General features: G+C 48.1%; 1 protein-coding gene across 1 annotated transcript in view; it reads right to left on the reverse strand.

Moving 5' to 3' along the window:
• Positions 1-13,299, reverse strand: part of MTCL2 (microtubule crosslinking factor 2) — a 101,983-nt gene that overhangs the window by 44,403 nt on the left and 44,281 nt on the right. Inside the window, exons 4-5 of the mRNA XM_074406493.1 lie at positions 4,557-4,619; positions 2,262-3,443 (exon numbers count right to left, since the gene is read on the reverse strand). Coding sequence (XP_074262594.1) covers positions 2,262-3,443; positions 4,557-4,619 — 1,245 coding nt within the window. The remainder of the gene's footprint in view (positions 1-2,261; positions 3,444-4,556; positions 4,620-13,299) is intronic.

A 13,299-nucleotide genomic window follows, 5' to 3' on the forward strand; every position in this document is an offset into this window, starting at 1 on the left:
CATCTTGGCCAACATAGTGAAACCCCATCTCTATTAAAAAAATACAAAAAATAGCTGGGTGTGGTGGTGTGTGCATGTAGTCCCAGCTACTCAAGAGGTTGAGGCAGGAGAATCGCTGAAACCCAGGAGGGGGAGGTTGCAGTGAGTCGAGAGCATGCCACTGTCTACCATAATGACAGAGACTCTGTCTCAAAAAAAATACATAAATTTTTTTTTTAAAAGGCAGTCTGCTCAGCCGGGCACAGTGGCTCAAGCCTGTAATCCCAGCACTTTGGGAGGCCGAGGCGGGTGGATCACGAGGTCAAGAGATCGAGACCATCCTGGTCAACATGGTGAAACCCCGTCTCTACTAAAAATACAAAAAAGTAGCTGGGCATGGTGGCACATGCCTGTAATCCGAGCTACTCAGGAGGCTGAGGCAGAAGAATTGACTGAACCCAGGAGGTGGAGGTTGCGGTGAGCCGAGATCGCACCATTGCACTCCAGCCTGGGTAACAAGAGCGAAACTCCATCTCAAAAATAAAAAAGGCAGTCTGCTTGCCTAAAAAAGCAAGATGAAGCCAGATCAACAGGGCATGGGTTAAAGAAATTATGGCACATATCTACTGTACAGTTGTTAAAAAGAAAGTACTAAATCTCTTTCTTTCCCTGGAAATGAAAAACTCCCTGCCATTGCTCTGAGGATGAAGATCAAACCTCCCCCATGCTCAGTGCAGGGCAGCTTCACGGTGTCTCTTCACTCAGTGCCCTGGACACACCACACTCCTTCAGCCTCTGATCTGAGCTGTGCCTTTACACAGGCTCTTTCCTCTGCAGAAAACACTGTTGCCCCAGCCAGCCATCCTTCTGACCTCTGGTCAGATCAGAGGCCTTCCCTCAGCATAGGGTCTAGGTCAAGTTCCTTGTTCATAAAATCATGTACCTTTCCTTTAGATTCCTCTCTCAGTTTATAACTGCACATTCACTAGCATGATATTTTGGGCAACTCTGCCCCACTAGATAATAAGGGCCATGAGAAGGGGGAATCATATCTGTTTCTGCTTGTCATGACACCTTCAGCAGTGAGCACAAAAAGTGTGTGAACAACAAACAAGGCATCATAATGAACAAACTGATACACTGTGTAAAAAATAAGTTGTATAGTAACAGTAGATATAAAACAATCTATGTGGAAAAACAAATATATGATAGTATATGGAGAGCAGGATTTAGAAGGGCAAGCTTCAAGGATGAACTATTCTAGATCCACTCCATTAGACAAACACAAATACTGCACATTTAAAATGTGACTATTAGGCCGGGCACAGAGGCTCACACGTATAGTCGTAACACTTTAGGAGGCTGAGGCCGGTGGATCACTTGAGCTCAGGAGTTCAAGACCAGCCTAGGCAACATAGCAAGATCCCATCTCTACAAAAAAAAATTTAAAAATTATGGCCAGGTATGGTGGCTCATGCCTGTAATCCCAGAATTTGGGAGGCAAAGGTGGTTGGATCATTTGAGGTCAGGAGTTCGAGACCAGCCTGGCCAACATGGTGAAACCCCATCTCTACTAAAAATATCAAAAGTTAGCTAGGCATGGTGGAAGGGGCCTGTAATCCTGGCTACTTGGGAGGCTGAGGCAGGAGGACTGCTTGAACCCAGGAGGCAGAGATGACAGTGAGCTAAGATTGCACCACTGTACTCCAGACTGGGTGACAAAGCGAGACTGTCTCAAAAAAAAAAAAAAAAAAAAAAAAGCTAGATGCAGTGGCTCATGTCTATAATCCCAGCACTTTGGGAGGCAGAGGCAGGTGGATCACCTGAGGTCAGGAGTTCAAGACCAGCCTGGCCAATGGTGAAACCCCATCTCTACTAAAAAATACAAAATTAGCCAGGCATAGTGGCGCATACCTATAATCCCAGCTACTCAGTAGGCTGAGGCAGGAGAATCGCTTGAACCCAGGAGGTGGAGATTGCAGTGAGCCAAGGTCATGCCATTGCACTCCAGCCTGGGCAACAAGAATGAAACTCCATCTCAAAAAAATAAATGAATAAAAATAAAAAAATAAAAATCAGGTAGGTGTGGTGGTGCTCACTTGTGGTCCCAGGTACTCAAGAGGGTGAGGAAGGAGAATGGCCTGAGCCCAGGATGTCAAGGCTGCAGTGAGCTGAGATTGCACCACTGCACTTCAGCCTGAGCAGCAGGGAGAGACCCTGTCTCAAGAAAAACAAAAGCAAACTAAAAATAAATAATAGGATCTGTGCATGAGACACCTCACCTGAAAGTCTGGGCCAAGGTCTTTTGCCAGAAGAATCTCCTTGGAGAGCCCCTGGGAGCCCAAGGAGGGCAGTGATGAGAAAGACTCCTGCTGCTCCTTGACAGAGCCCCCAAGGACTGCGTCTGCCTTCCGCGTGAAGGCGTTCAGCTCCTGCTGCAGCACACTCAGGCGCACCAGGATGGCATGGATGAGCTTGGTGTCCCTGGGGCCCTCGCTGTTGTCGGGAGCCTCATGAAGCCGGAAGTCAGCACACTCATTGTCCAGACACAGCCGGAGGCCAGCTGAGAAGCCGTTGGCATCAGCCACCAGGACATCGATGGCCTTACTGACCAGGGCGGCCTGCTCCCTCAGGCCAGGCAGCGCCTCAGCCTCCCTGGCTCTGCAGAGTCGGGCCGCATGGGACTCGTGTGTCTCGCCCAGGGGAGCAGGCACACACTGGGCAGAGTCTCCGGCCTCGGCATCCGTCTCCAGCATGGGCCGTGTACTCTGGCAGGAGGCGAGGTCGCAGCGCTGGAGGTTGGACAGGAGCACACGGTTCTCGTACTGCAGCTTCTTGACTTTGCCACTGAGCTCACCGATCTGCAGCTTGGCGGCCGCCAGCTCCTCCTGCGAGGGCTCGCTGAGCACGGAGCAGCTGTCCTCTGAGAGCGCCACATCCAGCTCGTGCTCCGAGCGGAACTTGGCCAGCTCATTCAGCAGCAGCTTGTTCTGGTCCTCGAGCTCGGCGGAGGAGCGCCGCAGCAGCTCAGCCTCCTCTTCCACAAACTGCAGGTGTCGCCGCAGCTCCGCCAAGCTCTCCCCGCACTCGCCACTACCCAATGCAGAGAAGGCCAGGCGTGCCTCGGGCCCCCCACAGCCACCTCCGTGGTCCTTCATGTCGTCCATCTCAGCCCGTAGGCCTCGGTTCTCCACCTCCAGCTCCACGATGCGGCGGCTCAGCAGGTTGGCCTCCTCCTCCACCAGCTTCAGGTGCACCTTCAGCTCGGTCTCCCGTGAGTGGGGGGCATCGGCCAGCTCCTCAGCTGACAGCGCACTGTCCAGGTCCCCGTAGAGCGAGCGGTACTTCAGCAGCTCTTCCTTCATGCCATCATTCTCCTTGGCCAGCTTAGTGAGCTTCTTGCACATGAGGGCCGACTCCTCCTTTGCAAAGTGCAGCTGGCACTTCAGGTCCGCACTGTCCTCCTGGGGACACGGGGACAGTCACAAACCAGGAAAGTTAGTGCTGGGAGGCTCAGTACCAGCCATAGCAGTTTGGGGGGCTACTAACTATGTGCTAGGAACACAGGGATGAATCAGACACAGCCAGACCCTCAAGGAGCTAAGGGTCCAGGGGAGATACAGAGGGGCAGACATTGAAATGACGGGGCACCACACACAGCTTAGGAGTCCAGGAGCAGGTGACATACTGATGGGCAACTACTGCCACTACTGCCATTACCACTACAATTTCATCAGTAAAATGGGGCAGTAACATTACCTCCCTCCCAGAGCCACAGAGGATTAAATGAGCTAAGGATGAAAAGGGCCTGGCACTCTGACAATCCCATACCACTAGGAGCTAACACTATGTGGCCTGTGCTGCATATAGTACTTTATCTGATTCTTCCAATGAACCCCCAAGACAGGGATAAGTAGGGAACGGAACCCCGAAACTCAAAGTGACTCACCGCAATCACATGGCAGTCAAGTGGCAGAGCCAAGATTCAAACATGGATGTCTAACTCTAGACCTTTGGATTTGACTGTAGTGCTGCTTGCTAAGCTCCTGGCTGGGGTAGGGAGTGAGCATCTAAGCATCTAAGAACCATGGGCTCAGGGCGTGGTTTTGGGCAGTGAAATTAAGAAAATGAGCAAGGGGACCCGGTGTGGTTGCTCACACCTGTAATCCCAGCACTTTGGGAGGCTGAGGCAGGTGGATTGCTTGAGGCCAGGAGTTCGAGACCAGCCTGGCCAACATGGTGAAACCCTGTCTCTACTAAAAATATAAAAATTAACCAGGTGTGATGGTGTGCACCTGTAGTCCCAGATACTCAGCAGGCTGAGGCATGAAAATCACTTAAACCTGAAAGGGAGAGGTTACGGTGAGCTGAGATTACACCACTGCACTCCAGCCTGGGGAAGAAAATGAGACTTCATCTCAAAGAAAACAAAACAAAACAAAAAAACAAAAAAAAAGAAAGAAAGAAAAGAAAATGAGCAAGGGGAGGACAGGGCAGAATCTGGGATCCCCAGGCCACTTGGAGTTAGGCTCAGGCCTGCAGAATAAAACCTTCCTACAGGGGCTGCTGGGAATTACCTGCACCGAAGGCTTCTTATCTGCCTTCCCCAGGGAGCGGGTTCCTCTTTTCTTCAAAGAATGCTGAAGGGAGATTTAAAAAAAAAAAAAAAAAAAAAAAAGAGTCAGGACTAAAAGCTCACAGGGTGATTACATGCAGAGAACTGTCACGGTGCCCAGGATCCAAGGAGGGCATACTCCCCGGGCCACCCCACCCTGAATATTGAGCAAGAGGAGCCCTTCAGATCACCCAGCAGTGGAAGACTGGTCAGAAGCACTGGAGAAGATGATTCTGCAAATACCTGCCGAGGATGTTTGCACCCTCTACCCCACACCCTCCCATCTACCCCACTCCCACGTGTGACCCGGCTGGCCTCAGCCAAATCTTGGAAAGCTGTGTTTCTGTTCTCGTTTGTCTTTTATCAAAGGATTTCCTAAGTACCTATCAAGTACCAATAGGCAGGTGTAGAGAACACAGCAGTAAACCACAGATGATGTTGTGGTGCTTTTACAGATTCCCCTTTGGAACTGAGACACTCATTCCCCAAGCTGAGCCCTCAAAGCTGAGTACCCCTCCCAGTGACAGCCATTGGTTGAGGGGAACCACCTTGTCCAAGGGCAGGTGCCGTCCATGGATGGAGCCCACATCTATGCATGGATCCTTGACCCCTTGCCTCGGCCTTACAGGGAGAACCATCCTTGCTCCAGAGCTCCCCATGGGACTGACTGGGATCACTGGTACAATTCAGCTTCCAGCTCTGCCTCACTCCCTGTGGTGGTGTTCCCAAGGAGACTCTTCCATAAACCTCTTCAGGCAAAGCTCCATCTCAGAGAAAATCTGTCCTCCTGAAACTGACATCTAGTGCAAACTTTAATTCAGAATAAATAATAATGAATAAAATAAAAATGGGGGCTGGGTGTGGTAGCTCATGTCTGTAATCCCAACATTTTGGGAGGCTAAGACAGGAGGATAACTTGAGGCCAACATAACTGGTCTCTCTTCAAGACCAGGCTGGCCAACATAACAAGACCCTGTCTCAAAAAAAAAAAAAACAAAGAACAACAATAAAATGAATATGAGTACAACAAATGTTAATTACACAGGAGAAATGTGTAATTACGACTTGAATGGTCATGAGAGACTGATGGCAAACAGTGATTCAAAAATCCAGAAGCTGGCCAGGCACAGTGGCTCATGCCTGCAATCCCAATACTTTGGGAGGTTGAGGTGGGAGGACTGCTTGCATTGAAGAGTTTGAGACTAGCCTGGGAAACGTAGCAAGACTCCTCAAAAAAAAAAAAATTAAATAAATAAAATAAGATGTTTAAAATCCAAAAGCAATAGGGGAAAAAAATAGATACATTCGATTACACAGGCAAATTCTGCATGGAAATAAAAGCACCCTAACACAAGTAAAAACATAAATGACAAACTGAAAAAATATCTACAATGTATTAACACAGACAAAGGGTTGATATCCTAAATATGGAAACAGCTTCACAAACAGAGCATTAAAAGGCTAGCAGACCTGTAGGAAAATAGGCTGGAGATATGAAAAACAGTTCACAGGAAGAGAAAGGCAAATGGATCATGGTACATGAAGATATTCAACCCCACTCCTGTTAGATAAACGCAAATTAAAATTACACTGAGATACCATTTCTCACCTATCAGATTGGCAAAAATCCAAATATCTGACGACATATTCTATTGGTGAAGCTATGGAGAAACAAAAAGGTTCATAAATTCCTGGCAAGAATGCCAAATGGCACAAGCCCTACAGAGGGAATTGAAGGAAATGTTACAATAACAATTACTGAAGTTTCTCAATGTTTAAAGAAGTCATTCAACTAGATGCACAATTCTTTTTTCTTTTTTTTTTTTTTTTTTTTGAGACGGAGTTTCACTCTTGTTGCCCAGGCTGGAGTGCAATGGCACACGCGATCTCGGCTCACCGCAACCTCCGCCTCCTGGGTTCAGGCAATTCTCCTGCCTCAGCCTCCTGACTAGCTGGGATTACAGGCACACGCCACCATGCCCAGCTAATTTTTAGTATTTTTAGTAGAGACGGGGTTTCACCATGTTGACCAGGATGGTCTCGATCTCTTGACCTCGTGATCCACCCTCCTCGGCCTCCCAAAGTGCTGGGATTACAGGCTTGAGCCACCGCGCCCGGCCCTAGATGCACAATTCTATTGAGCGCTTCCTCCCAAGAGAGGAGGGGTGATTTGATTTGTGTTAGTGATGTATGTATAAAACCATGCTTAGGCTGTTTTGACTTTTCAAGGTGGGCTGGTGTATTTTTGAAAACGGCGCCCAGGTGATTTGGATACATGCTTACTCCCAAACCCCACCTCTCACACTCCATCCCTGAAAGTGGCAGCCACTGATCTAATACAAGTCCCATTTTTCTGAAGCCAAGAGACTGAGACAGGGACTTGTCCAAGGTCCCACAGCACACCCACAGCTGACCTGGGACCAGTTATTGACATAGCTTTTAACTGAATTCCAAAGAGTTGGCAGGAGAAAATGTGCCTTCTGATGAGGACCAGAGTGGAGCTAGCACAGTAGTTCTCAATCTGGTACACATCAGAATTACTTACAAAAAATGCTGGTGGTCTGGGGTAGGTCTGAGACATCAGTATTTGTTGTTGTTGTTGTTATTGTTGAGACAGAGTTTCACTCTTGTTGCCCAGGCTGGAGTGCAATGGCTCGATCTTGACTCACTGCAACCTCTGCCTCCCATGTTCAAGCGATTCTCCTGCCTCAGCCTCCTAAGTAGCTGGGACTACAGGAGCCTGCCACCACACCCAGCTAATTTTTGTATTTTTAGTAGAGACAAAGTTTTACCTTGTTGGCCAGGCTGGTATCGAACTCCTGACCTCCGGTGATCCGCCCACCTTGGCCTCCCAAAGTGCTGGGATTACAGGTGTGAGCCACTGGACCCAGCTGAGACATCAGTGTTTTTTAAATGCTTTCAGGTGATTCTGAAGAGCAGTTCGGATCTACTGTGCCAGGTAAAGAGAGCTCCAGATGGACCCTTAAGTACAGAATATCTTAGAGCTCAATCAAATCCTAAAGAGACCTTTTGAAATGCAAATGAGGCAGGAAGGCAGAGGCTGAAATTTCAGATGCTGGGTGTCAAGAGCCAGGAGCCAGTATTTAAGAAGTGCTTTCAAAAGCTGGAATGGAAGAGGAGGAAACAGGGCTGTGGGTCAGACAATGAGCCCTTCTACAAGAGCCAGGAGGCAGCAGCACAGTCAGTGGGGCCCTGAGCAGGGCACAAAGAGGCAGCTCCTCGTGTAGAGTGCAAGGTGGGGGCTCTGGGTTCAGCCCCTCAGGCTATGGAAGAATCCGGGTCCACCTATTACAAGCTGAGTGGGAAGGGCTGTGGCCTCACTGGGAGTTGAACCCTGGAGATCCTGCAAAGCTGAGTTTATGATACCTGGGTGAACCCTTTCCTCTCCCTGAAATTCCATTTTCTCATTTATAACATTGGGCCATGGATTAGGTGACCAGAGCCCCGCCAACCACTGCAGACTCCTTGGAGGAAGGAAGTGAAGTGACAGAGAGGAGAGTCAGGGGTCTCCACGGGTACCGAGGGTCAGGCATCACATGTGAACAGATGAGATCACCTAAAGCCAGCCAGGCATGGTGGCTCATGCCTGTAATTCAAGCACTTTGGAGGCCAAGGTGGGCGGATCACCTGAGGTTGGGAGTTCAAGACCAGCCTGACCAACATGGTGAAACCCCGTCTTTAAAAAAAAAAAAAAGAAAGAAAGAAAAACAAAAACAAAAAAAGAAAAAATTGGAAAAAAAAAAAAAAAAGATCACCTAAAGCCATTCAAAGGACTGAGGGATCATGAGATTCACTGACATGTAAATGTCCCAGACACTCTGTTAAGGGAAAGAAGTAACCAGCAAAACAAAACCTATAACCCAAATATGTACACCAACTTTAGAATGGATGAACAAAATGTGGTCTAGCCACACAACAGAATATTACTCAGCCACAGAAAGAACAAAGAAATGGCCAGGTGCAGTGGCTCACACCTGTAATTCCAGCACTTTGGGAGGCTGAGGTGGGCAGATCACCTGAGGCGGACGTTGCCGTGAGAGTGTGCCATTGCATTCCAGCCTGAGTGACAAGAACAAAACTCCAAAGAAAGAAGAAAGAAAGAGAGAGAGAGGGAGGGAGTGAAGCAGGGAGGGAAGGATGGGAAGAAAAGGAAGGAAGGGAAGAAGAGGGAAAGAAATGAAGTCCCGGCCAGGCATGGTGACGCATGCCTGTAATACCACCGCTTTAGAAGGCCGAGGCAGGTGGTCAGGAGTTCAAAACCAACTTTGACCAACATGGTAAAACCCCATCTCTACTAAAAATACAAACATTAGCTGGGTGTTGTGGCATTTGCCTGTAATCCCAGCTACTAGGGAGACTGAAGCAGGAGAATCACTTGAACCTGGGAGGTGGAGGTTGCAGTGAGCTGAGATAGCACCACTGCTCTCCAGCCTGGGCAACAACAGTGAAACTCTGTCTTAAAAAAAAAAAAAAAAGAAAGAAGAAAGAAAGAAAGAAATTAAGTCCTAACACATGCTACGTCATACCTGATCCATGAGAACATCATGCAAAGTGAAGGAGGCCAGTCAAAAAAGGTTACAGATTGCATGAGTCTATTTATATGAAATGCCCAGAATAAGCAAATTCACAAAGACAGAAAGTACATTAATGGCTGTCAAGAGCTGGGGGAGATCAGGTGCAGTGGTTCACATCTGTAATCCCAGCATTTTTGGAGGCTGAAGTGGGAGGATCACTCGAGGTCAAAAGATTGAAACCAGTCTGGGCAACAGAGTGAGACCCCATCTCTTCAAAAATAAACCAGCCTGGGTGACAGAGGGAGACCCTGTCTCAAAAAACTAAAAAACGGCTGGGTGCGGTGGCTCACGCCTGTAATCCCTGCACTTTGGGAGGCCGAGGCGGGTGGATCACGAGGTCAAGAGATCAAGACCATCCTGGTCAACATGGTGAAACCCCGTCTCTACTAAAAATTAGCTGGGCATGGTGGCACGTGCCTGTAGTTCCAGCTACTCAGGAGGCTGAGGCAGGACAATTGCCTGAACCCAGGAGGCGGAGGTTGCGGTGAGCCGAGACTGCGCCATTGCACTCCAGCCTGGGTAACAAGAGTGAAACTTTGTCTCAAAAAAAAAAAAAAAAAAAAAACTAAAAAACAAAAAACAAGCAAACACCCAAAAAGAATACGTGATATTTATACCTTGTACATCTCCCTCCCAATCCTTACTTGGGATGGGGGAATGGGGAACACAGTCTTCTGGATTTTTTTCCATTAAAAAAATTTTGTAATTACATAATATATTTATTTATTTACTTAATTTTTTGTTGAGAAAGGGTCTTGCTCTATCGCCCAGGCTAGAGTGCAGCGGCATGGTCTCGGCTCACTGCAACCTCCGCTTCCTGGGGTCAAGCAATTCTTGTGCCTAGGCCTCCTAAGTAGCTGGGATTACGGTGCCCACCACCAAGCCCAGCTAATTTTTGTATTTTTAGTAGAGACTGGGTTTCGCCATGTCGGCCAGGCTGGTCTCAAATTCCTGGTCTCAAGAGATCTGCCTGCCTCAGCCTCCCAAAGTGCTGGGATTATAGGCATGAGCCACAACATCCATACTATGCAATTTAAATTATGCAATTTAAATATATATATATATATATATATATACCGTCCTGTAAAAATAACTGTACATAAAGCAGATAAAGCCAAAGCCCCTGTTTTTCCATCCCTGCAACCTCCTCTCCTTTGAGAGTTCTGACTGCTCTGCTGGGGCTCTTTCTGGGCCTTTGGCTGAATTTAAGACCCTGAAACAGATGCTGCTCTTTTACAGACTTTCTTCCCCTTCTATGCTGATTTGATTCTGTGATCTCTGATTTTTATAATAAGCACACTAGACAGAAGAAAATTGCAAAATATGCAGCATTTTAAAACAACAGTCTGTGTTCATGCTATATTATTCTATATGTTACAGGAACAATGTATACAATATAATCCCATCTTTGTTTTTTAAAAAGTATATACAGGTCAGGCACGGTGGCTCTTTGGGAGGCCCAAGCAGGCAGATCACTTGAGCTCACGAGTTCAACACCAGCCTGGCCAGCATGCTGAAACCCCATCTCTACTAAAAAACATATACAAATTAGCCAAGTGCGGGGGCACATATCTGTAGTCCCAAGTGCTCGAGAGGTTGAGGTAAGAGAATCGCTTGAACCTGGGAGGCAGAGGTTGCAGTAAGCCAAGATCACACCATTGCACTCCAGCCTGAGCGACAGAGTGAGACTCTGTCTCAAAAAAAAAAAAAAAAAAAGTTAAAAAAATATATAGAAACTCTCTGCATTGTATGAGACTAGAGAAAGAAAAACCTAGAAAGATACAAAGCAAACTGCTGATGCTGGGTCAGGCTGAGGAGTAGAATTGAAGGAGGCAGTTAGGGAAGGCTTTCTTCTTTTATTTACAACTTTTATTATTTCTATTATTTTTGAACAGATAAAGTCACATGGTTCAAAATTCAAAAAGTACAAAAAAGAATACAGTGACCTAGTCACGCAGTTATCCTGCCCCAAGGCAACCAACATAACCAGAGTGCTGCAGCTTGCTCTTAGAGGTATGCTAGGCATGCAGTAGTGTGCTTTTCTAATGTTATTTTTGCTTCACTAAGTTTATATTACTTTTTTAGATAAAAAAATGCATATTCCTGGCCAGGCCTGGTGGCCCACACCTATAATCGGAGCACTTTGGGAGGCTAAGGTAGGCGGATCAGGAGGTCAGAAGTTCAAGACCAGCCCGGCCAACATGGTGAAACTCCAACTCTAGTAAAAATATAAAAAAGTAGCTGGGCATGGTGGTGGATGCCTGTAATCCCAGCTACTTGGGAGGTTGAGGCACGAGAATTTTGTGAACCTGGAAGGCGGAGGTTGCAGTGAGCCAAGATTGTGCCACCGCACTCCAGCCTAGGCAAGACAGTGAGACTACATCTTGGGGGGAAAAATGCATATTCTTAGCCAGACACTGTGGCAGGTGCCTGTAGTCCCAGCTACTTGGAGGCTGAGGTGGAAGGATTGCTTGAGCCTGGGAAGCAGAGGTTACACTGGGCCAAGATCACGTCCCTGCACTCCAGCCTGGGCAAGAGAGCTAGACCTTGTCTCCAAAAAAAAAGACAAAAAGCTGGCCGGGCGCGGTGGCTCAAGCCTGTAATCCCAGCACTTTGGGAGGCCGAAGCGGGTGGATCACGAGGTCGAGAGATTGAGACCATCCTGGTCAACATGGTGAAACCCCGTCTCTACTAAAAATACAAAAAATTAGCTGGGCATGGTGGCGCGTGCCTGTAATCCCAGCTACTCAGGAGGCTGAGGCAGGAGAATTGCCTGAACCCAGGAGGCGGAGGTTGCGGTGAGCCAAGATCGCGCCATTGCACTCCAGCCTGGGTAACAAGAGCGGAACTCCGTCTCAAAAAAAAAAAAAAAAAAAAAGACAAAAAGCATATTTACATTTACATTCAAATGCACATATATGTAAACATAGAAAAACTTAACTGGAAGTATATGTACCTCCCCATCCACACACAAATTCCCTATGGCTCATTTGAATTTTCTAATCTTTTTCTGTTAAGCATGTACTACCACTACCTGGTGGCGGTGGGGGGTGGGGGAGGGAAAAGTCATTATAAAAGATTTTTAAGGCCGGGTGCAGTGGCACTTGCCGGTAACCCCAGCACTTCGGGAGGCTGAGGCAGGTGGATCACCTGAAGTCAGGAGTTCAAGACCAGTCTGGCCAACATAGTGAAATCCCATCTCTACTAAAAACACAAAAATTAGCTAGGTGTGGTGGCAGGAGCCTGTAATCCCAGGTACATGGAATGCTGAAGCAGGAGAATTGCTTGAATTCAGGAGGTGGAGGTTGCAGTGAGCCGAGATCATGCCACTGCACATCAGCCTCAGAAACAAGAGTGAAACTTCATTTCAAAAAAAAAAAAAAGGTTTTTAAAATATGCTTTCTCCAAGAAGTCAACAAACACCTTTCCAGCAGGCAGAGAAAAGGTTTGAATGAGCTGAGTGGCTTGAATCTCACCAGAAAGCAGAGCAGTGGGCAGAGGAGAGGAGTTCCAGCCTTTTCTGGTGGACCTGACACTTCCCCACCTTATCTAAGCCATGTGGGCTCCCACACAGCCCTGACATTCTGGAGGGAAAACAAGGCAGGTTCAGAGTGCTCAAAGACCTTTCTCCCCTCTGCCTGGCAGCAGATGGCCAGGCGGCTGGGGGGCTGCCACCCCTCAAGAAAGCCAGGGCCTGTCAGAGCCCCTTTGTGGAGCCCCCAGGGATGAAGCCAGTCTCTGCCCAAGAGGCAGATGTTCTGGCTCTGGGCCTTGGGAGGGCGGGACAGGGCAGGGTAGTGCCTGGGCACCAGCAGGAATGCAGACGCAAGGCCTGGGGATGTGCCCGGCCCTGAGAACACTCTCTGTGGCCTGGCATGCAGCAGGGGCTTCCCCACCCGCCAGCAACTCACAAGGCTGCCTTTCAGCAGCCAGGGTGGTGCCTCCAAGCATCGCTGATCTACAGGCTTTTAGGAGAAGCCCTTGTCTTTCCTCCAGCCCAGGAGAGAGCTGCCTGAGCCCAGCTCTGGAGAAGCCTGTGCACTCAAAGCACCTTCCTGCCCACCTGCAGCCAAGAAACAAAGGCCAACCTTCCAAGGAACGAAATGAACC

Source organism: Saimiri boliviensis, chromosome 9 (genome assembly GCF_048565385.1).
Source record: "Saimiri boliviensis isolate mSaiBol1 chromosome 9, mSaiBol1.pri, whole genome shotgun sequence".
Classification (NCBI taxonomy): Eukaryota; Metazoa; Chordata; class Mammalia; order Primates; family Cebidae; genus Saimiri; species Saimiri boliviensis.